This window comes from Mustela nigripes, chromosome 2, assembly GCF_022355385.1.
Source record: "Mustela nigripes isolate SB6536 chromosome 2, MUSNIG.SB6536, whole genome shotgun sequence".
In the NCBI taxonomy this organism is placed as follows: Eukaryota; Metazoa; Chordata; class Mammalia; order Carnivora; family Mustelidae; genus Mustela; species Mustela nigripes.
Window position 1 is genome coordinate 174,271,804 of NC_081558.1, and position 24,737 is coordinate 174,296,540.

The 24,737-nt window shown below is 34.2% G+C and overlaps 1 protein-coding gene across 2 annotated transcripts in view; it reads right to left on the reverse strand.

The window, feature by feature from the left end:
• Positions 1-24,737, reverse strand: part of EPHA6 (EPH receptor A6) — an 876,957-nt gene that overhangs the window by 437,612 nt on the left and 414,608 nt on the right. For both annotated transcript variants that reach the window (XM_059392124.1, XM_059392125.1), the window contains one exon: positions 19,640-19,975. In XM_059392124.1, the coding sequence (XP_059248107.1) occupies positions 19,640-19,975 (336 nt within the window). The remainder of the gene's footprint in view (positions 1-19,639; positions 19,976-24,737) is intronic.

A 24,737-nucleotide genomic window follows, 5' to 3' on the forward strand; every position in this document is an offset into this window, starting at 1 on the left:
GGGAGAAGGGGGTGGTATTATGGACATTGGGGAGGGTATGTGCTTTGGTGAGTGCTGTGAAGTGTGTAAACCTGGTGATTCACAGACCTGTACCACTGGGGATAAAAATACATGTTTATAAAAAATAAAAAATTATATTAAAAAAAATTCATTTGAACTCCAAAGAACATATATTTTTTTAAGAAACATTGCTTCTATTCCTTCTAACAATAATAAAAATCATTAAGTCAAGGGGTGCCTAGGTGGCTCAGTTGTTTAAGCCTGTGCCTCTTGATTTCAGCTCAGGTCATGATCTCACAGGGTTGAGAGATCGAGCCACATGTCAGGGCTCCACGCTGGATGTGCAGCCTGCTTAATTTTTTTTTCTCTCTCTCTCCCTTTGCCCCTCCCAGACCTCCACTCCTGCTTGTGTGCACTTACTCTCTCTCTCTCAAAAAATATTTTAAAAAACATTAAGTAGAAAGTCACTTACAGAAGAAATAGTTGTCCAGCAAATGTTTAAATACAAGAAGAACCATGGAGTGCAGGCCCAGAAAAATAAATGAGGGAGTAGAGAGTTGACGGGTCTTCTCTTTGGTCAGTAGGAGTACAGATATACATACCTAAGCCTCCTCTTCCCACATTCACTATGTAGGTACCAAGATTCTGATGCATCTGCAAAATCACTTCCTGTTTCAAACTAATGAAACTATTCTCAGAGGATGTCCCCTTTTCAAATACCTGGATTTACCCAGCCAGATGCATAATAATCATCTCCCCCCCCTTTTTTTTTACTTGAACTAATTGTTATTTGTACATCTCTATTTTCTAATATTTCCTCTGGGTATTCTGTTAAGGTAAAACACAGCTTTATGATACCCTTTCCAATCAACATCAGACTATTTGTTTCAAGATAGTAATTAACTTCCTGCTTAATTTGTCACACTTAATTTGAAATTAGGCGTGCAAAGCTATTAAAAACCGTGGTTGTGGTGTTTGCATCTGGTTGAGGCAGTAGCCACTGGCAGCCTTGATTTATCACTCTTCATTTAAATTCCTGTGCCAATGATTTTAGTTCCTAAATGCTATGACTAGCATTTATGGATTTCAAAATCAAAGTGAAAATAAGCTACAGTTAAGAACTCAACAGCTCAGATCGATGAAAAATGGTTTTATAACTGAACGCCCTGCAGTTAAATCCTAGGGGCTTGACCAAAAAGTGCTTAGTGCTCAGAGATGTTGCTATGGGAAGACAACGAGTATCCCACTCTAATGGCTGTTTATAAATCACTATCAAAACTGAGCATCTTATAACAGTGCCATGTAAATTTACTCCTAGATGGAAAATATTTTTTGCTAAGCCTATTTCCTTAAAAGAACAAATCCCACCCCCAAAAGTAAGCTTCCCTGTCTCATAAATCTCACCTTTGATATTCAAATCTTTTTATCTGGCATTGCAGAGGAAGCAGAATATAATATTGCTACTAAGACCTAATCCATAATACCACATACAAAACTGTTTCCTAAATTGAATGAGCATGATTCTATAATTTTCTTATCAAAGACTGACTGTGGTGTGAATCTTGATTCAGTGAAGCCTTCCTCAGAAATGTGTGAGAAGAATTAGGCTTTCCCACAACCCCGCGAGAAACAAATAGTGAAAACTTGTTCTTCCTGCATGCCTTCATCATCAAAAGGCTCAACCCTCCTGGACGGCCACTCCAAACGCTGTTCTTCCTTTAAGGTAAAGCTCCTCCAGGAAGTATTCCACCTCAATTAATCTTTACTCTTCTGAACTAAAGCATTCATAATCTGTATCTTACTACTGAAGCACTTAACTTAAAAAAATATATATATTATCTCTTTTCTTCTTTGTGAGCCTTTTTTAGTCTGCTAACATTGCTTCCCCAATTAAAGTAAGGTGTTTGAGGAAGCCACACTAGCTTCGTCCTTTCTTACTTATCCTGTATGATGGACTGTAGAGTACTGATCATATATTGTGGCTTAATAAATGTTTGTTCACAGCTCAGTACACTATAAATGTACTGTTTGAGACTCCAGGGATAAAATGAACCAACCAATAAAATAGTGAAAAAGTCCATCCTCGTGGAGCATAAATTCCATTGCCAAAAGACCAAATCATATTTGGAATTTATTACATATGGAATTAAGTGATGGAATAAAGAAGACATACAAACCACTTTGAAGAAATTGACTTAGGTGCTGTCTTAGGAAATTGACATATGATCAAAACAAGTGGAAACCAAAAACCAAAAAGGTTGAAAGTGACAGAGAACAAAACATGAAATAAAACTAAAACAAAAGAGGAAGAGACATTTTTCCTCTTATGCTTAAATCATAACTGTTTCTACTTACATACTCAGGTTTCTTTCTTTCTTTCTTTCTTTTTTTTAATTTATTTATTTGACAGACAGAGATCACAAGTAGGCAGAGAGGCAGGCAGAGAGAGAGGAAGGGAAGCACGCTCTCTGCTGAGCAGAGTCCATTGCAGAGCTCCATCCCAGGACCCTGAAATTATGACCTGAGCCGAAGGCAGAGGCTTTAACCCACTGAGCCACCGAGGTCCCCATATTCAGGTTTCCAATGTGACATATTTTTTTACTTTCCAGTAACCATAAAAAATTTGTCTTCTCACTGAGTGTAAAGTGATACGGACTTGAACATGGGAGGAACTATTGTTGAGATATCTTTTTTTTTAACCTTCTAAAAATAACTATAACCTGAAAACACCATGGTGAACTTTCAAGAATACTGCAAAGTATTAGTATAAAGAACTATAGCAGGAGCTGTTTGCCTGAAAAGCTACAGTAAGACTTTAGGGAAGAGGTATCTTCTTAGAGGAGGTATTAAAAACAAAAAACAAAAAACAAACAAACAAAAACCCCAAACTTTTGCATCTTTATCAACTACATTTTTTTTTAAATTTTTAATTTTTTATAAACATATATTTTTATCCCCAGGGGTACAGGTCTGTGAATCAGGAGGTTTACACACTTCACAGCACTCACCAAAGCACATACCCTTCCCAATGTCCATAATCCCACCCCCTTCTCCCAAACACCCTCCCCCCAGCAACCCTCAGTTTGTTTTGTGAGATTAAGAGTCACTTATGGTTTGTCTCCCTCCCAATCCCATCTTGTTTCATTTATTCTTCTCCTACCCACTTAAACCCCCATGTTGCATCAACTACATTTTTTAATTTTATTATATCAAGTCTTTGGAATTAAGAAAAACTGATTTTAAATATAAAAAGACTGTGTGCATAGAATGTTCAACACATTATTCAATGTAATATTCTCATTTTGCAGATGAAAAATCTGAGGTCCAGAAAGATGAAATAACTGGCTTAAATTTACACAGCTGGATAGTAGCAGTTTAGGGACTAGAACTTAGGGTTGATCAGATTCTGACCAGCTGTTTCCTGTCTCTCTGTATGACTAACTACTGGACATTTCAAGAGAAAAGAAAATGGCATTATGAGCTATACATTCATGAGTATGCAGATGGCAAATAGAAGACAAAACTATGTACACAGGACATGAAATTTCAAGCCCTAGGGACCCATAAAACCAAATGGACAATAATATCTTCTGCATATATTCAGGGCATTCCTGATTAGGTTTACACAACTAAACACTCTGTCTTCTGAATATCTGTTCGGGGACAGCGAGCCTATGAATAGAATACTTACTATTGATGTCCTTAGTGAGAACTTTAAGCCTAAGGGACAAAAGTATCATGATATTAAAGCTTTAAAAGATTCACTTTGAGTATTGTAGAATTTCATGTGTTTGTGTGTGCATGTGAATATATATGTATACATATCCCCATACTTAATTCACTAATTTACGTAGTAAATATTTAGTGCATAGATTTTATTATTTTTTTTCTAAGATTTTATTTATTTGACAGAGAGATCACAAGTAAGCAGAGAGAGAGAGAGAGGGGGAAGCAGACTCCCTGCTGAGCAGAGAGCCTGATGTGGGGCTCAATCCCAGGACCCTGAGACCATAACCTGAGCCAAAGGCAGATGCTCAACCCACTGAGCCACCCAGGTGCCCCTAGTGCATAGATTTTAGATGAAAGGAACTATGTCAAGCCTTTGGGATCCAAATATTTATCAACAATCTAATAGAAAAAACTGACGTGCAACTGAAATGCAGAGCATGGTAATAAGTACTATGGCAGGATAAATATAATGACTTATAAAAGGACAATCAGGTCAGCATCAGCATCATGAAGGACATTACAAGTCACTTTAGAGAAATCATGAACCATAATCCATCACACAGAAAGAAACAGTACCAACATCTGAAAATTTTGTTACTCATTTTCTTATGACTAATGTGTACATTAATTATTTACATAATTATCTGATAACATACAGAAAGCCTCTATTGTGGCACTTAGGATATTGTGAGCATTATTCTTTTTCATTAAACTTAACATCCCCATCTTATAGACGTAATACATTTTATTTATTGTTTTTGTTGGTCATTTAGGATATTTATACATTTCCTTATTATGCATCCATAATGCATGTTTACACACATATATAGTTTTCTATATGTCTTATCTTTCCTAGATACTAATATACAAGAGGAAATTTAAAGAGTATAATAATTTTAGGGTGTTAGAAACATACTGCCATACACTTTTATAGTTACTCCTATAGTCCTGTAAAAGTATCAGAGTTTTGACCAAATCATGCCATTCACAAACATGACCATTACCATTTACCAAAGAAAACCACAAAACACAAAAAGCAAGTCCAATCTGAGTAGAAGAAAATTATCTATCAGTTTTAATTTTCATTTCTTTGATTTTTAGCAAGAATGAACTTTTTTTTAAATACACATTAGACAATTGCATTTCTTCTGAGAATTGAAAGCTCATGTCCTTTGCCCATGTTTACCATAGTCCATTCATCACAAGTATTTCCCCAGCTTATTTTCATTTTATTTATAAGGACTTTGATGTATAAAGTTCCTGAGGCACCTGGGTGGCTCAGTGGGTTAAAGCATCCGCCTTTGGCTCAGGTCATGATCCCAAGATCCTGGGATCAAGCGAATCTGGCTCTCTGCTCAGCAGGGAGCCTGCTTCCCCTCTCTCTTTCTGCCTACTTGTGATCTCTACCTGTCAAATAAATAAACAAAATCCTCTATAAAAATAAAATTGCTATTAAATTCATCTATCTTTTGCTTTGTAATTATTTTTTTTGTTTCTTCATTTACTATTAGTCAATATTTACCCACATTTACTTTTTCTTAAAATTTTGTATTTAATGCTTATCTGCTTAATCCTTTGTAATTGGTTTAAGGGTATTTTCTTAGTTAAAGATTAATTGGGAATGTTTTATTTTTATTTTATTTTATTAAAAGATTTATTTATTTATTTGACAGACAGAGATCACAAGTAGGCAGAGAGAGAGGAGGAAGCAGGCACCATGCTGAGCAGAGAGCCCGATGTGGGGCTGGATCCCAGGACCCTGTGATCATGACCTGAGTGGAAGGCAGAAGCTTTAACCCACTGAGCACCCAGGTGTCCCTGTTAATGTTTTAAATAATTATTTTCCTTTGAAAAATTTTATTCAATAACATATACTTCCCCCATTAATTTCAGATGTTTTTTCACCCTATGTTAAATCTTTTTTTTTATATTAAGAACTTCTTTTTTCAAGGCTATGTCTTCTTTTCCTTTGATCAGAAACTGTTTTTATCTTCTCCTTAGGAAAACAAATTAATTCCTGAAATGTAAGCTAATTATTCATTAGTTGATTTTGATTAAATATACTTTTCAAGTTTTAAGGGGGATATTCCTGGATGAGAATCTATTTAAAAAAAAATGACATATCCTCATGGAGCAGCACTACATTCTGCATTTATGTAACACGTTCATTATCTTAGCAACAGATGACATTTTTAATACTGAAATGCAATGCACCAATTTTTGGAAAATATTATGAAAATATGATGGATGTTCCTTAAGAGAACTTTTACACGGAAAATTAGGCAAAATTTCAGTAACAAAATAGAATCATGAGAAAACTACCTAGTTCTTAGAAAGCAAGAATCTGAAAATAAAGGGGTTTTTATGCAAAATCTTACATAGTAAAACCATGTGTTTGTCATGTTTATAAATTAAGTTTAGACAGTGTGGAATCTGAGGGTTTGTCTGGTTATTATAAATCCCAAACATTTAGTCCTCTCATCTGTCTATTAACTAATAAATAAGTAGGCAATAATTTCCTCATCTTTTGACTCTAAAATTATAGTTTTCCCTTATAAATCAAATCCTTATTGGCCAAATGTATGTCAGATAATGGGTAATTTTCACATATTATGTTTATGATGCTTCTCACACCTTGACAAACTGTTAATGGGTTTAAAAGTCAAATGAAAGGCAGGTGTATCACCTCATTCCCTCCTCTGAGACTGTGCAGCACCACAGGGAGGAAAATGAAAATTTATGGAAGTAGATTATGAAATTTAAGCAAAAAATAAATTAATATTAATAAGAGAAATTTTCAAAAATGGAACATTTGTAGGATAGAGAAAAATACCTAGTTCTAGATCATAGTATAAGAATGAGGACTTCTACCTTGACAGCTCATTAAAACTTTGTCTAATCAGGGATGCCTGGGTGGCTCAGTCATTGAGTCTACCTTTGGTTCAGGGCAGATTCCTGAGTCCTAGGACTGAGCCACCTTTTGGGAATCTCTGCTCAGCGGGAAGCCATCTTTTCTCTCTCCCACTCCCCCTGCTTGTGTTCCCTCTCTCACTGTTTCTCTCCCCCTCTCTGTCAAATAAGTAAATAAAATCTTTAAAAAAAAATTGGTGACTTTTTGCTCTACATTTATCATCATAGCTTTTATAAATTGTGAAAATTAGGAAAAATATATTAACCATTTATTTTAAAAATTTATTTCTAACAAATAAGCCATTTTTTCATATTAGTTAGATCTAATATTTACTTTAAAAATATCAAGTTAAATGGCATGATATTTACAAGAAATTAGTCTTATAGTTTTATTAAATCAATAATCTAAGGCAAAACTGTTTAATAAGATTTGAACATGAAACTTTAAGATTTTTTCCCCATATTTTAAAATTTGGCATAAACAAATAATCCTTTTATTTTAATATATGCTACATTTAAAGTTCTAATTACTTGACTATGTCAAATGTGTTATGTGTTTTTAGCATGACCATGTTAGTTTCAGCTTAGTAATATAAAAGAAGATTCAAGCACTCTGCAATATTTTAACATGAAATTTCATATTGTGGGTTGTACAATATGAATATCCATTTTTAAAAAATGGATGATTTTTCCAGAACAAACACTTCCCTGTCTGAATGTTCTGAGTTGAAAATGTTAAGATTTTAAGCTATAAGAGTGAATTTAAACTCACTGCTCATCATGGTAACTACACGCTATTTAGAGTATTTTTTGGTTTTTTGTTGTTGTTTTTTTCATTTGTACAAATGTTCCTTGGAGCCACCATTACTGTGCCAGAATGACAGTCTTCTCTGGAGCTTAACATTGCCTAGCAGTCATATAAGAGAATGACTCTTGAGTCTCTTAGATTACCTCGAAAATGTATCTAAGGGGACACTTTCTCCTGTGGCTCCTTTAAGATTTGTGACCATGAATACATAGTACTTCTCTAGTCTACTAGACTTATAGAATTAGAGAATAGTAGAAGCAGTTGGGTTGGGGTTGATAAATTTACAAATGAAATAAGTAAGGATGACCCAACTGGAATGTGTACTGATGGTCTTCCATCTATAGACAATGATGATGCAGAGAATGGTGACCTTCCATCTTCTGAAGCACAATTTATTTTTTATATTTTCTTCTTAAATAGGTTAACAGAGAGAAAGATTTTAATGACATACATGGAAAACCATGTTAAAGGAGTCAGTTAAATGATACAAGAGGTTGGAAATCTTTCTTAGGAGATCTTTGAAATAAGAGAAAAGAACACTTATTGATAATATAAAATATATATATATACATATATATATATAGTATAAGGTTTATATGTACATCCTGCCTGATAGCTTATAGTTGAAGTCTATAGTCTCATGAGATTCTTTAAGGCACATGAAAATTGTCATCTTGTAAAATAAGTGTAAAACTAATATGAGATGGCAGCAGTTAATAAAATTCAAATGTTGAAAAATAGTTTATTTTAGGAAATAATTTTGCATGTCAGTTATAGTTTAAATTTAAATATATAATTAAGTTGCATTTGAAATAGGGTTTAATTGTTCTGCTCTTAATACAAGTAACTCACATTTTCTAAAACAGCTAAATAAAAACAGCAGTTGAATCTTTTAAATATTCAAAACTATTCAGCACATTAAGTGTTTCTTCTTGTAAAAATAAGTACGAGGAAACTATTCCCAATTTTTAGGAATCTGAATGTGCGGTTCATATCTATAACTGACCAACACACTTATCTTTAAGAAAAGTGATTGAAAAACTTAAAAATATAAAATTGTGACATAAGACATAACTATCAAATAAACATATCAAAATATAATCTAAACTCAGAGATAGAAACAAGTCAATCATTCACTATTTATACAAAGAAGCTGTTAAAGAGGAAGTATAAAAAAGAGGTCATCAATTCTATGAACATTATAAAGTAAAAGGTAATACTCATCTTAGAACAGAGGTGTTAAATAAGTTTTTAAAGACAAAATGAAATGGAATGAAAAGTACACTTCTATCCACATATATGTATATATATTTATCATCCTTGCCATTTTATTTACTAGCTTTAATGAAAGATGACTTAAGAAATGTATAAGCTGGATTACAATTTAAAAAGATGAATATACATAATTCAAATTAATTCATAATTGTTTTAAGAAAAAAAACTTTTCTATCTTAGGGTATACTTTGAAAATGACTCAGTAAAGCAATATATAGTAGAGCATAAAGGTACCATAGTCCTGGAGTCTCACCTTAGGTCTATTAGGATGTCAAAATAATTAGAATTGCATTAGGTACAATATGGAACTAACTTTCAATTATTTTGTTTTTGATCTTTCATAACTGAAAGCTTTGCTCAGTGCCTAACAAAGCAAATGTGTGGTCAAACAACTAGGCTCTCTTTCATGAAACTAGACAAGTGAAATGTCAACATTCACTCCTTCTCATATCACTATTTAATCATTTATTACTTTATACATATTTTAAGGACTTGTCTCCTGAGTAATATTTCAGACACTCAGTTCTTGAAAATGTATATTGAATCAGATATCATATAATCTTCTTTTTACTTAGGCAAACTCTCACTTCTAAATCAGAGAATGAAAGACTGAGTGTTGGCTGCTCCTCAGTGGGCATAATGTCTCAAACCCTCAAAAGCGCATCTTGTTTTCACTACCTGGCATATAGCGCAGTCCTGGGCACAACACTGTCACCAAGTATATTTTGTTTGCTGACTAACACGTAGAAGTAAATGGGAAAAACAGTGACATTATTATTTTGTAAAATGTTTGCCGGGCTTGCTTCATAAATGTGTGACTTACCAACCTGCACAGTTCCTTCACTCCACTTAGGGTTTTAATGCTCAGCTACTTCCATCTTGAAATTCTTAATAATTTTATCTTTGAACTCATGTTTTGTAAGTGAGTGTGGCAGGATAATGAGCATCCCTGAGAGCTTGGGGCCCTGAGTTTAGGCAAAGTCCAGCCTCTGGTCACCTTCTCACATATCCAAGATGTGTTTTCCTTGGCAGACTCCCCTGTTCTCTTCTATGCAGTCTTCCAATTCCTGCCTCACCCCTTCATTGTTGCTACCCTCCTCCAGTGTTGACCACTGAGGAGGCTGGATCACATTTTTGGGGCATCTCCTATGTCCAGTGGGGGTCTGGACATGTGCACAGGCAGGATCTAGGTTAGGTCCACTAGCCCTGGGGAGTGCAAAGCTGTGTGTGTGTGTGTGTGTGTGTGTGTGTGTGTGTTGGCCATCTGTGTTCTAAAGAGGCCACGTCTTACTGGGGCAAGTTTCTCACCCACCCTGTGCAGGTAGATTTCTAGAAAGACGGTTTAAAGACCTTAACAGTTCTTCCTTCCACTGTGGGTTGAGAAGGTCTTGGGAACCTGGGGGTGTCTTCGTTCTTCCTAAAAGAATCCCATGCAGGGGGAGTGCCCACTCACCGGGTTGGATCAGTTCCTGGTGAAACCTCTCTCTCCTCCCAACCTTTCTGAGTGTGACTTACATTCGTCTGCTCTGGTCTACTTGAAAAATATTTAGGGACTGTGACAGAAGAGGAGGGACTATAGGAAAAGAATTTCATGATTTTGATGATTTTGCAGATGAGTTAAATATATTTATATTTGAATTTAAAAGTGGCATTGAGCAATATAAAGATGAATGGTAAAGTTTATGCTAATGATTTGAAATTGTATTTTTTTGTTGTTGTTACTTATAAGGACATCAAATGGCAATTAAAAAGCACCATGACAAGTTGAGAGAGAAATTGCAGAAGGAAAAGCCTTTATATTTTAGTACCTTTAATGACCCCTTTTTCCTGCTTTTTGAACAAAGGGTCCTGCAGTTTCACTTTTCACCAGGCATCACAAATTATGTAGCTGGAACTGACTGTTTAGAATCCAAACCAAATAGAAAAGTGCTGAGGAACACATGGAAGAAAAAAAAAAAAGCTATTTAATCTGAAGATTCTATATGGAATTTCAGTCTGATTAAGAGGTCAGCAATTATTTTTAATCTTTATAAATTAAAGTATTTAAGTATGAAGACATTTCACATTTTTAGTAATGATCAGGATAATCTGTCAACCTTGAAAATCTTTTAGTTTAAATATTACACATTAATGCTTTTCAATCCTTTATAATATTTAAAACAAGGAGGGTTTGGAAAATATATTTTTAAAGACCTTGTAGACATCAGTTATCTAAATCAGCTACTTTATTTTGTAGGGAGAGTTTAGTTATGAAATTAAATTGGCTTCTGTCTCCAAACAAAGAACTGTATTGGAAATGAGCAAATAACTGGCTAGACATATGCCTACCATAAAGTAGAACCTTATATCCTTTGGCAGATACAGATAATGCATGATATAATCATATACGTTTATCTTCACTGATAATCAAGTTTATTTTTCAGGATTTAAAATATTTTATTAACAATCTTCTACCACTAATTTTCAGTTTGTATGAACAAATGATGTTAATATTGTTAATAGAGTAGTAGAGGCGTTATAATAGCAATAAGATCTTATTAGTTTATACTGAAGAAAATAGTCATCTTTCCTGCAAAATGTACAAATGAATTCCTCAGAGAAACAGCTGCTAACTCTTAAGAGCCAACTGCTTAAAATGAGGCTTAGGATTAAACACATTTTTTCCAGCAAGTATGATCACTAAGAAAAACCATGATTGCCATTAAAGAATAGGTTAGTGTTGATTAAAACCTTTTGTTGAAAATTCTGTAAGCACAGCACCAGAGGATTTAGTGAGCACGAAATTTAGTATGTGCTAAAGAAACTATATGCAATAATATTTTCTTGTTACTTTCTAGACAAGTGTCTGCTTAAATTTAAGGCTTTGCCCTTTTTATTCCCACTGTCTGGAATAGCCTTTTATGTATTCACAGGTTTTCTCTTCAACTTGTAATCTGCTCAAGTGTTACGTTATCAAGAGAGGTAGTTTTGGATTTCCCCAAGTAAAATACCTCCTTCTTTTTCTTCCAAATCTCTTACTCTGCTTAGTTCTTCTTCATGGGATATATCACTACTTGCCTTTAGAATACATAGTAACCAGAAAAGCAGGGGAATATAACTGGTTTTTGTTTGTTTTTCTCCTTTATTTGCTATACCTCTAGTATGTAGAATAGTTCCTGCCACACAGTAAATATTCAATAAATATTTTTGAATGAATGAATTAATAAATGAATGAATGAAAGATAACTCAAACCATCTCCAATTTCTGTTAATGCAAGTCCATGGATATTTACGAAGTTATAGACAATGGAAGTTGAGAATATTCTTAGTCAAAAACACATAATCTTTGCTCTCAAAAAGTTCATATATTGGTTGGAAAAGCAAAATATGAAAAAAAATATGGTTATGTTTCAGTGAGATAGGAACATGTGAACTATTGAACATAACTGACTGGGAGCAGTTCAATTTCTGCACGTGTTGACTGAGAGCTGAGCCACTGACTAACATCAGCAAATTAACTGCTAAAGTCTAAGGGACTTTTCCAGATCATTCATTTACCCAAAAGATACATGCCACAAAAGACACTAGACTTGGAAGTAATTTGACATTTCTCAGGAGTAAAAAGTTTGCAATCATCCAGGCTCTATTATAATTTAATATTTGGCTGGACCACAAAATCATTTAGTTATGATTAACTAGACCAACATTTCAATTATCTTCCATAAAGAAAATATTCAGTGCACTTCTTAGAGCAGAAACACTTCTTGAGTAGATAGGAACATTTTATACTCGGATATAAGTAGTTTGTAGTTTTTGATATGTAATTTTCTTGTGTTTAAAAAATATGAAAAATACAAATAATACAGCATCTCATAAATTATCATTATTGGCTTTTAAAAAAAGTCATTGGCTTATAATCAGTGTATATTTAGTAAGCATTTAAAACTTTTATACTGATTTTTTGCTCACTTTGAAGAGATTTGTGCAGATTTTGGAAAAAATAATTATTAGCTGTCAAGATTCTTATAGGACTGTGAGAGATATTCAGAGATAAACTACTTTAAAATACAGATATAAAAATAAATGAACATTTATAACATCCCTAATTACCTTCTCCAGCAATGTATAAAAGGTTGGCTTTTGAAATAGACATCTCGAGTTTGTAAGTATATACAAATTCTATTTAAATCTATTTTCAATGTTAGTTCAATTAATTATTGCTGCCTGAGCAAATATATGAAATCTCCAATCAAAATGTGAGCCTAAGGCAAGACCTATACCAAATAGTCACCCAAGGGCAGAGATAGAAGTGTTATTTTAAGGATGTAGACAGCTTGGTTCTGACAATAATTGCTTTAAGGTCCTGTTAGCAAATATCAGCAGAATTGGTTTGTAATTTAGCATTTCTTTCACTTTGAACATTGTCCCTAAAGGTTTTTGCACATGTCATGGTATCTACAAACACAATTTGTTTCAGGTTGACTATCCACGATTAACATTTTCCTTTACTGTCTATGACCTGAATAATTTCTTTTACGAACTACACACCTTAGTTTTCCTATCATGCATTGAAGATTAAAATAAAATGTTTTCTAGGTGTTGCTTTCTAAATGAAACACCTTTAAAAACCATTTAAATAAACTATGAAAATAGAAGATTGCAAAAATAGCTCTTAGGGATTGTAGAAGTCAGTTAATTAAGGTTTACTGCAAAGATTCCTAATTATGAGAGTCATAGTTTTAAATCTATAATCTTATTTATCCAACCGGAATCAGAATAATCAAGGAATGTTTCTCCTAACTACAGCTAAGTGGTTGTAAGTGATTTGGAATTTTTTATATTTGTTTAATTGTAAACAGATAGCAAACAATTAAGTCAGGGTTATTTAATATGCTCTCCTTAATGTTTCCTAAATATGAGAAAAGATATATACATATTAGCCAACTACATGAAGGAAAAGGCTATTTTATGCAGATGTCCTCATTATCTCCATGTTCTGCACTGTGCACACAAAAAGCAGTAAAAACATAATTCAGTTGTCTATACTTTTTGGTCTCTAATATTTTATTTCCTTACTTACACAAGTGTCACCTCATGAACAATGTTATTACTCTGCTGATTTTTTTCCCCTATTTGTGGCCCTAATAATATAGCAGTATCTTCTGCTAAATGGGTGATTCTCTAACTTGTCTTGATTATTTTATAGATACTCACTCCTTTATCCAAATTTTAAGTTAAATCTTCAGCTCAAATTCTGATGTACCTCTGCAATATGTCAACTTTTTAGATGCTTTTGTTATACTGGTCATCATTACCTAAACTGTCAATTGCTTAACTTTTGCTCAGAATCCTTTCCCTTGACACAGTCTTGTTTTACCTACTCATCTCACAGAGAAAAACTTAATTTAATTGCCAGTTCCTCAGGAAAACCTTATTCCTAGATTTAGAGAATACATGCTTTCAGAGCACTCTGCTCTTCTCTTTAGTGGGGCTTACTGCCTACTAATTATGTATTTCCCAAATTCTTTTTTTAATTATCTGCCTCCCCACCAGAGTGTAAGGTTCATACGGGCTCACTCAGCAATATATATATATATGTTGAATAAATTAAAGGTCTGTGAAGAGCAAGTATCAGTTTTCCATTTTAGCTTAAAAACAGTGATCTATAACCTAAAGATAATGAGAGAAATCTTTAACTGTGGTCCTCTCAGTCCAACAAAATTGCAATGTGTTACCTACTAAATAATTTGAAAAGTGACTTTCAAGTTGCTTCAAAGAGATCTTCCAAGGATACCCAACTGAGATGATAGAAAATGCCTTCTCAATTTGCAACAGTAAATCTATTATCTTATTAAGGCTGCCACACACTGTAACAGCTGAAGCTGGCTTCTGGGAGACTCCAGTTACTATAAGGTCCTTTTTTAATCCAACAGTAGGATATGATATTAAAAGCATAGGGGTGCTTGGGTGGCTCAGTGGGTTAGGGACTCTGCTTTCGGCTAGGGTCGTGATCCTAGGGTCCTGGGATTGAGCCCCGCGTTGGGCTCTCTGCTCGGCAGGGAGCCTGCTTCCCCCCCAACTCCCCTCTGCCTGCCTCTCTGCCTCTTTGTGATCTCTGTCAAGTAAATGGATAAAGTCTTAAAAAAAAAAAGCATAACTGATAACATGCACTGATTGAGCTATTTTATACTGTTACCCTTGCTTAAATCATCTGCCTTTTTAAAGATGTGATATTCTAATGTCAGAATTTCAGCACAGAGCGACAAGGCTTTCTTGGTGTTTCTCAAAATTGTGACATGGGGAGAGTCACTCATACTTGTGAGGCTGATCATAATACCTTTTTTTTTGGTTAGGGCCAGGTAAATGTGTTTTAATATTCAATGGCTCACTACCATCCTGTATACAGGACTATTTTTGGTGTTTTTTTTTAAAGTTTTTACTTGAATTCCAGTTAGTTAACATACAATGTTATATTAGTTTCAGGTATACAATGTACTGATTCAATAATTCCATACATCAGCTCATGCTCACCATGAAAAGTGCTCTCCTTAAACAAATCACCTATTTAATCCATCCCGCCCATTTCCCTTCCCTCTGATAATCATCAGTCTTTTCTCTATAGTTTTAAGAGTCTGTTTCTTGGTTAATCTCACTTTCTCCCTCTCTTTTCCCCTTTGCTCATTTGTTTTTTGTTTCTTAAATTCCACATATGCATGAAGCCATATGGCATTTGTCTTTCTCTGAATGACTTAATTTGCTTAGCATTATACTGTCTAGTTCTATCCATGTCATTGCAAATGGCAATTTCATTCTTCTTTATCATTGAATCATATTCTATGGTATGTATACTACATCTTCTTTATCCATTCATCTTGTATGGACATTTGGGCTGCTTCCATAATTTGGCAATTGTAAATAATGCTGCTATGATCATAGGGATGCATGTATCCCTTTAAATTAGTGTTTTGTATTCTTTGGTAAATACTCAGTAATGTCATTCTGGATCATAGGGTAGTTCTACTTTTAACTTTTTAAGAAATATCCATACTGTTTTCCAGAATGATTGTGCTAGTTTGCATTCCCACCAATAGTTAAAGAGGAATCTTTTTTTTCTCCACATTCTCACCAACATTGTTGGTTTTTGTCTTGTTGGTTTTAGCTATTCTGACAGGTGTAAGGTGATATCTCATAGTTTTGATTTGCATTTCCCTGATGGTAAGTGATGATGAGCATCTTTTCAGGTATCTGTTTGCCATCTGGATGTCTTTGGAGAAAAGGCTGGTCATATCTTCTGCCCATTTTTAAATGGATTATTTGTTTTAGGTGTTAAGAGTTTTATACGTTCTTTATATATTTTGGATCTTAACCCTTTATTCTATGTATCATATGCAAATATCTTCTCTCATTTCTTAGGCTGCCTTTTAGATTTGTTGATTGTTTCCTTTGCTGTACAGAAAGTTTTTTTGTTTTGTTTTGTTTTGTTTTGTTTTTGGTGCAGAAACTTTTTATTTTGATGTGGTCCCAGTAGTTTTATTTTTGCTTTCATTTCCCTTGCTTTAGGAGATGTATCTATAAAAAAGTTCTATGGCTAATGTGAAAGAGAATACTGTATATGTTTTTTTTTCTAGAATTTTTATGGTTTCAAGTCTCACATTTAGGTCTTTAATTCATTTTGAATTTATTTTTGTGTATGGTGTAAGAAAGTGGTCTAGTTTCCTTCTTTTGCATGTTGCTGTCCAGGTTTCCTAATACCATTTGTTGAAGAGACTGCTTTTTTCCTATTGGGTATTCTTTCTTGCATGCTTGTTGAAGATTAATTGACCATACAGTTGTGGGCTCATTTCTGGGTTTTCTATTTTATTCTTTTGATCTATGTATCTATTTTTGTGCAAATACCATACTATCTTGATCACTACAGCTTTGTGATATAGTTTGAAGTATGGAATTGTGATGCCTCCAGCTTTGTTTTCTTTTTCAAAACTGCTTTGGCTATATGGGGTCTCTGCTGGTTCGATACAAATTTTAGGATTATTTATTCTAGTTTTGTGAAAAATGCTAGTGGTTTTTGATAAGGATTGCTTTAAATGTGCAAATTGCTTTGAGTAGTATAGACATTTTAATAGTATTTGTTCTTTCAATCCATGAGCATGTAATGTCTTTCCATTTCTTTTTGTTGTCTTCAATTTCTTTCCTCAGTGTTTTTACAGTTTGCAGAGTACAGGTCTTTCATCTCTTTTGTTAGATTTATTCGTAGCTATATTATAGTTTTTGGTGCAATTGTAAATGGGTTTGATTCCTTGATTTCTCTTTCCACTGCTTCATTATTGGTGTATAAAAATGCAACAAATTTCTGTACATTGACTTTGTATACTACAGCTTTACTGAATTTGTTTATCAGTTCTAGTATATATATATATTTTTTGTAGAATCTTTAAGGTCTTCTATTTAGAGTATCATGTCAACTGCAATTCTTTCTTACCAATTTGGATGTTTTTTATTTCTTTTTGTTGTCTGATTGTTATGGGTAGATTTTCTAGAAATATGTTGAATAAAAGTGGTAAGAGTGGACATCCTTGTCTTTTTTCTGATGGTCATAATATTTCATTAATTTTTTGGCAATATTTTAGCTCAGTTAGGTCCTTTATGTACTTTTCAAATAAAATTTAAATATGTTTAGATTTTTCTTACTATTTACATCTAAAATACAGTTAAATTAAATTAACAATGATTATTTCTTAATATTCTTCAACAAAATGAAATTTATTGGGGAGGCCTGCTTAGTAATAGTATCCTTCCAGAATGTATAGTCTCAATAGATGGATACTATATTTTATTTTGTGCCTAATTAAACTTCTGTCTTCAAAGCAATACAGTTTTACTGAATTCTCTCATTTTAAAAATGTGAAACAGTTTATATTCTGTCTTCTGCTAAGTGAGAAAGTAGAGTAAATGAATTCTTTTTTAATCCTCGAATGAAAGACTGCTGAATGCAATATGTATGAAATTATGTAAAGAAAGGTATATATATATTTTATTTAAAGTGAAATACTGCTTTTATCACCCAAATTAATTATTTATACCCTATGGTTAAGAATGGTTGTTCTGAGTTGTATTTTTTTGACCCAGTGGGAGCCAAAATGCTTTAGATATCATCTGCTAATGTAGAGAGGAACAGAAGATGCTAATCTCTTATATCCTGAAGATATATTTGATCAGACTTTGTTGATACTATGGGAAAGAAGGAAAAAAAGAGGAAATAGGAATTCCTTTTTAAAAGCCATAAAGCAAATTCTATGATGTGTAGTTATTTGCTAAATGAAGGGTAAAACTGCATGGTATATACAAGGTGATGATTGCACAGTACTATGTGACTTTGCTTTATTTATCAGATCTATTTCTGAAAATTATCAGCAAAGTGAATTTACGTGTAACCATTTAAATAAAAGCCACATTCATTTAAAGTTTTTTAATAGAATATTAAAGTTTCTTTGTACACATCTTACAGGTTTAGCAACTTTCTAAAATTCTGCAATTATTATAGATTCAAAAAATATGTATAGTGAGATCCCATACACCATCTACTCAGCCTCCACAGTGTTAACCATCTGCGTAACTACGGTACAAAATAAAAATCAGGAAATTGACATTAGTAAAATCCACTGTGTGTGTGTGTGTGTGTGTGTGTGTGTGTGTAGCTCTATGCAATTTATCACATACGCAGCTTCATGTAACTGTCACAACAATCAAGATATGTATTATCACCAAAAGTCTCTCTCCTGCCCTTCATGGCCATATCCCTCTCCCCCACTTCCCAACTTTGGCCACCACTTATCTATTCTTCATGTCTATAAGTATGTCATTTCAAGAATGTTATATAAGTGAATCACACAGGATACATCCCTTTGAAATTGTCTTTTTCACTCAGCAAAGGAGCTCTTAAAGTTCATCTAAGTTGTGTGCATTGATAATTTGTTCCCTTTTATTGCTGAGTAATGAAATCAAACTTGCTGATACACTATTCTTGAATTCTAGCCTCTAGAACTGTGAGAAAATAAATTCCTGTTGTTTAAACCACATAGTTTATGGCATTTGTTACAGCATAAGAATAGTTTTATCTTTATAAATTTGTCTCACATATATATGCTCATATACAACAACACTCTCTGCTATAAGTAAACCATTTGTGTGCCCACATAATTTATGAATGCTTCTCGAAGGGAGTTTTTAAAATCTCTGATGCTTTTCCTGTATCGTGTACTGCAATAAATCATGTTATGAGGGAACTAAAGAGAATATATTCTTACAAGAATCATAGGGGTATTTGTGCCTATGTTATAGTAAAAATCTATACTGTTATGAAGGGAACATTTAACTAAAAGCAATTGGATTTTTTAAAAAGACTATTCACCAACATTTTGCAAATGATACTTAACAACAGCATTTGGATACATTTCTGGATATTTTTTGCTTTTTTTTTTTCAGAGTATATCACAATTAAGCATGTTGGCGGCAGTTTTTACAACATAGATACGAATTATACTTAACATAAATTCTTACTATTTGCTTTATTTGATATGGAAAAGGAATGACAGCATAAGTGGAGTAACTGAGTTTCAATTCCTTTAGCAACATTTTTTTTTTTTATCTGACATTTGTTGGTAAGTAATATGGACTTGCTCATTAAGATGTATTTGTATAGGATTATATCAAAAGCAGTGCATAAACATTGCTGAGAAGTATTATATCTAATTAACCTCACTAATAAGAAGTAATATAAAAATCTTCTGGACCTTAGAAACCAGTAAGAACAACAACCAGAAGATCACCTCTTTAGTGTATAGAGTATACAACTGCACCTCAGTGAGTAAGGCCCACCAGGGATATTATGCATGAGAAGGGATTATGGGTTTATTTAGAGAGAATACCAATGGAACTTACCATCTTGATCCGTAGTCACTGTTATAGCTGTGAATGGCTTGGGAGAAAAGCTCAACTCAGAAACTCCATTCATGGCTTCTATTTCAAAGGTGTAATTCACGTGAGACACAAAGTCAAGTACTATCACAGAATTGTTGATCAAGCCAGAATGTCTTGGGATGAAGCGGAGTCCTCCACCACAGTCCTCACACTGGCTGGTGTCTAAGCCACATTTCTTACAGATTACACTGTATGTGAGATCTTTCCTCCCTCCTGTGTCACTTGGTGGACTCCATTCCAAAATAAGGGCCGTTTCATTGATGTTAAAAGCCACATTCCTAGGAGCTGAAGGCGGCCCTAGAGAAAAGCAATTAAAAAACAAATGTACATGTGTAGGACAATGAATTAGAAGGATGCTAACTTGAAAACTTCATCAATAAACATTTGTCTTGTATATTAGTTTGAGCTTTTCTGATGGGAACCATAAAGAAATATGGTTAAAAACATCTGATTAAGCCTGGAAGTCTTGGGTGGGGGGGAAAGTCTCTTAACTTTGGTATATGAATATGAAAATATCAAAAGCCAAAAATATCCAAAAGATATGGTAATTACACTTTGAAAATTTGTTTACTGGAATATATCATAAGCAAAAATGACTTTAAATTATGTGATGGTATTAATTACATTTTAATAATTATATCACCATTTTCAAAATTTGAAAATAATACATACATATACAAAAACACAATATTTCTTAATATTTTTCCATGTGGATCACACTGCATAGAGTACTTAATAAACTTTAACTACTCCAGTCTTTTCTTAAAATTGTGCCAATAATCTTTTACACTTATGTGAGTACTTTAAATCCCAGTTTAAAAAAACAAACAAACAAATAAACCTCATTTTGTATCATTCCTTGGATAAACATTAACTAAAGGTCTACTGGGAGTCAGCACTACACTATGTGTGAAATAATACAGAATCCTATCTGTAAGAGAATATGCTTTTGATAGATTCATTGTATAAATATAATAAAATAACAATCCTGTCATATTTTAGAATGATTAGTTTAAAGAAATCTAAAACAATTCTTTAAATTTCTGCTATCAAGAAAGTTTGCCTAGAAGGTGGTATAGAATTAGCTGCAACCTTCTTTTCATAGAAAAGAAATTCAAGTTTTGGTATAGGGTTCTTTTGGATCTAGAAATACAGTCATTCACTCATGAAATAAATTTTTCTTAAGTGACTGACTACTATGTGTGCCAGATAACCTGTTAGATTTGGGACTTACAGTGTGAATGTAATAAATTCCTACTTTGTTATATATATTTAAGGTGAATGGCAGGCAAACATTAAAAGAAGAATAAAATTTAAATTGTAATAAGTACAATTGCAAACATCAAAAGGAAAGGAAGTGAACTAAACATTAACAGGAGGACCATGGGTGCCTGGGTGGCTGTCAGGAGGACCACGAGTGCCTGGGTGGCTGTCAGTTGAGTGTCTGACTCTCCATTTTGGCTCAGGTCATGGGCTCAGGGTCATGGGATCAAGCTCCACATCCGGCTCCATGTTCAGTGTGAAATCTGCCTGTTCCTCTCCCTCCTGCTCTTTTTCCCCCGTTCCCCTGATCTTTCCCTCGCTCTCTCTCTCAAAATAAGTAAGTAAATAAATGAAGAAATAAATAAATAAATAAATAAATAAATAAATAAATAAATGTTTTAAAAGCCCAAACATTATCAGGAAGACTAATCTGAGAATCATTATGAGAAAGCTTCATGGAGATGGTGAGGAAGAGGATGTCAGAGGAGTGAGAAGTATTAAGGGTAGAAGGTTCTTTAGTCAAGAAAGATCTGAAAATAGCCAAGGAACTGGCAGATAACCACTATGGCTAGAATGAAAAAGGAAAAAGAAAGAAGTGAGCTTTAAGGAAGAGGAAGGGGTTGGAAAGTGTAAGACCCCTAGGCTCATTGTAATGAGTCTGGATATTTTTCTATGCAAAACAGCTACAGGCTTAGAGATTTTATATATGGAAGTAAAGTGTTTAAAAAAGAACATTCGGGTTTTCTGGCTGCCATGTAGGGAATAGTTTGAAGAAGTACAGGGGACTCGTTAGTGAGATTTGTTATACAGTGTTAGAGTAGTATAACATTACTCATAAATTTACATGATTATGTGTTAGGTTTAAAATATTAGGAGTTGTTATTTTATATTTTCCTTTTTCTTTTTGCTGGATCCTGATAACAGCAGCCTGATGGGTAAGGGCCTCAGTCATCTGTACATATATTACCTAAAGCCTGACCTAGAAATGGAATGGTTAGCTTTTCTAACAGGTTTCTGCATACTTTGCTTTATGCCATTTCATGTTTCAGAGAGTTACAGAAGTATCTTTCTTCAGAAGGGAAAATATGGAAGGTATTATAAGCTAGAGGATGAGGACATGTGTAGCTTACCTCCAACCTAGACTTATGCCTGGAAGATAAAGATACATTATCATTATCATAATAAGGCCTTCCTACAGAATGACATATTCATATTGTTGCTCTTTTCTGTTATTTATAAAGGAAAACATGAAGTATTATTCACATATATATTTTCATGAATAGGAAGAATGTTATCAATTATGTTATGGGTGTCTGCAAGTGTATAACTGTCCGCCTGGAGATACTTTAAAAAAAAAAAGCAGACACCCTTCTTACTCAGGGCCCTTATACCAATTTGCATGACGATTAAATAGCTTTTTAATTGCTGTTAAATTATGCCAGCTAAACTGTGATTTCATGCAAATATTAAGCTGTAATGACATGCAGTGAATCATTTACTAAGATTTAGAACTTGGAACAAAGAGAGACAATTAATTCTAATCCTCAGATTCAACTAAATTATGTGTCACTGGGCTTTTATGAATGTGGCCTGATTGCTTTGTTATCATTTATAAATTATACAAATATTATGTGATATTGGGAAAAAAATTTGGCAGCAATAACCCTTTTGGAGATATCTATATTGAAAACTCTTAGGGATTGCCTTATGTTGATTTTTTTTTTCTTTAGAGAAACAAGTAATTCACATAGAAGAAAGCAATCTCCACACTTCACCCTCCAAACTGACTTCAAAAGAGAAGGGCAATTAGTCTGATTTGCAACTGGACATTTTTCAAGTCCAACACATAATAAATCTTACATTAAAATCACAATTTTATTTCTACTAGTTTGTATCCAGAAAATACATCTTTAATCTTCTTTTTATTTTTTGCTTCAATTTGGGTCCCCCTTTACACTTTTAAAGAATAAAGGAATAATACTCTAATAGCAAACTTCTGAGAAGCCTAGGACAGTGCTGACTTTTCTTTTACCAGAAAAGCATTTGAGTCTGTAGCTCCCATCTTCCTTTGAGTAGCAGAGGCCAGGTGGGTTACAATTTTTATTTTGTTTTAATTCATCTTATGTAAAATGTTTTTAAACAGAATTGCATTTCCCAAAATATATCCTGTGCAGTATCTCTAATCCCATGAACTATCACACAAAAATCTAGTTAGTATTCCAATTAAGACTCCTCTGGCGGGGGGAGGAGTCAAGATGGCGGAGAAGTAGCAGGCTGAGACTACTTCAGGTAGCAGGAGATCAGCTAGATAGCTTATCTAAAGATTGCAAACACTTACAAATCCAACGGGAGATGGAAGAGAAGAAGAACAGCAATTCTAGAAACAGAAAATCAACCACTTTCTGAAAGGTAGGACTGGCGGAGAAGTGAATCCAAAGCGATGGGGAGATAGACCGCAGGGGGAGGGGCTGGCTCCCGGCAAGCGGCGGAGCAACGGAGCACTAAATCAGGACTTTTAAAAGTCTGTTCCGCCGAGGGATATCGCTCCAGAGGCTAAACCAGGGTGAAACCCATGCGGGGTCAGCTTGGCCTCAAGTCCTACAGGGGATGTCTGAATGTCGCAGAGCTTACAGGTATTAGAAAGAGGAAGCCGGTTACAGAGACAGAGCCCAGGAGTGAGCTCTTAGCTTGGGGTTAACTTGAACCGGTCGCAGGCTCAGTGAGCTCAGAGCGCAGCCAGAGGCCAGGGAAATGGGAGTAAATGGACGCTATTCTCGGAGGGCACACTGAGGAGTGGGGCCCTGGGCTCTCGGCTCCTCCGGGCCAGAGACAGGGAGGGCGCCATTTTCATTCCTGTCCTCCGGAACTCTACGGAAAGCGTTCAGAGAACAAAAGCTCCCAAAAGCAAACCCGAGCGGATTACTCAGCCCAGCCCCTGCTAAGGGCAGTGCAATTCCGCCTGGGACAAAGACACTTGTGAATCACTACAACAGCCCCCACCCCCCAGAAGAACAACAAGAAATCCAGCCAGGACCAAGTGCAGTTTCAATACCAAGGAGAGCAGCAGAATTCCAGAGGAGGAGAAAGCAAAGCACGAAACTCTTGGCTTTCTCCCCATGATTCTTTAGTCTTGTCCTTAATTTAATTTTTTTTCTTTTTCAATTCTTTTTTCTCTTCTGCTAATTTTGTTTTAACTTTTACCCTTTGCTTTTTTAACGTTTTTTAAACTAGTTTATCAAATATATATATATATATATTTTTTTACTTTTTTATATTTTTTCTTTATTCGTTTTCTTTTTTTAATTGTTTCTTTTCTTTTTTTTTTCTTTCTTTCTGAACCTCTTTTTATCCCCTTTCTCCCCCTCATGATTTGGGATCTCTTCTGATTTGGTTAAAGCATATTTTCTTGGGGTTGTTGCCACTCTTTTAGTATTTTACTTGCTCCTTCATATACTCTTATCTGGACAAAATGACAAGGCGGGAAAATTCACCACAAAAAAAAAAAAAAAAAGAACAAGAGACAGTACCGAAAGCTAGGGACCTAATCAATACAGCATGGGTAATATGTCAGATCTAGAGTTCAGAATGACGATTCTCAAGGTTCTAGCCTGGCTTAAAAAAGGCATGGAAGATATTAGGGAAACCCTCTCGGGAGATATAAAAGCCCTTTCTGGAGAAATAAAAGAACTAAAATCTAAACAAGTTGAAATAAAAAAAGCTATTAATGAGATGCAATAAAAAATGGAGGATCTCAATGCTAGGATAAATGAGGCAGAAGAAAGAATTAGTGATATAG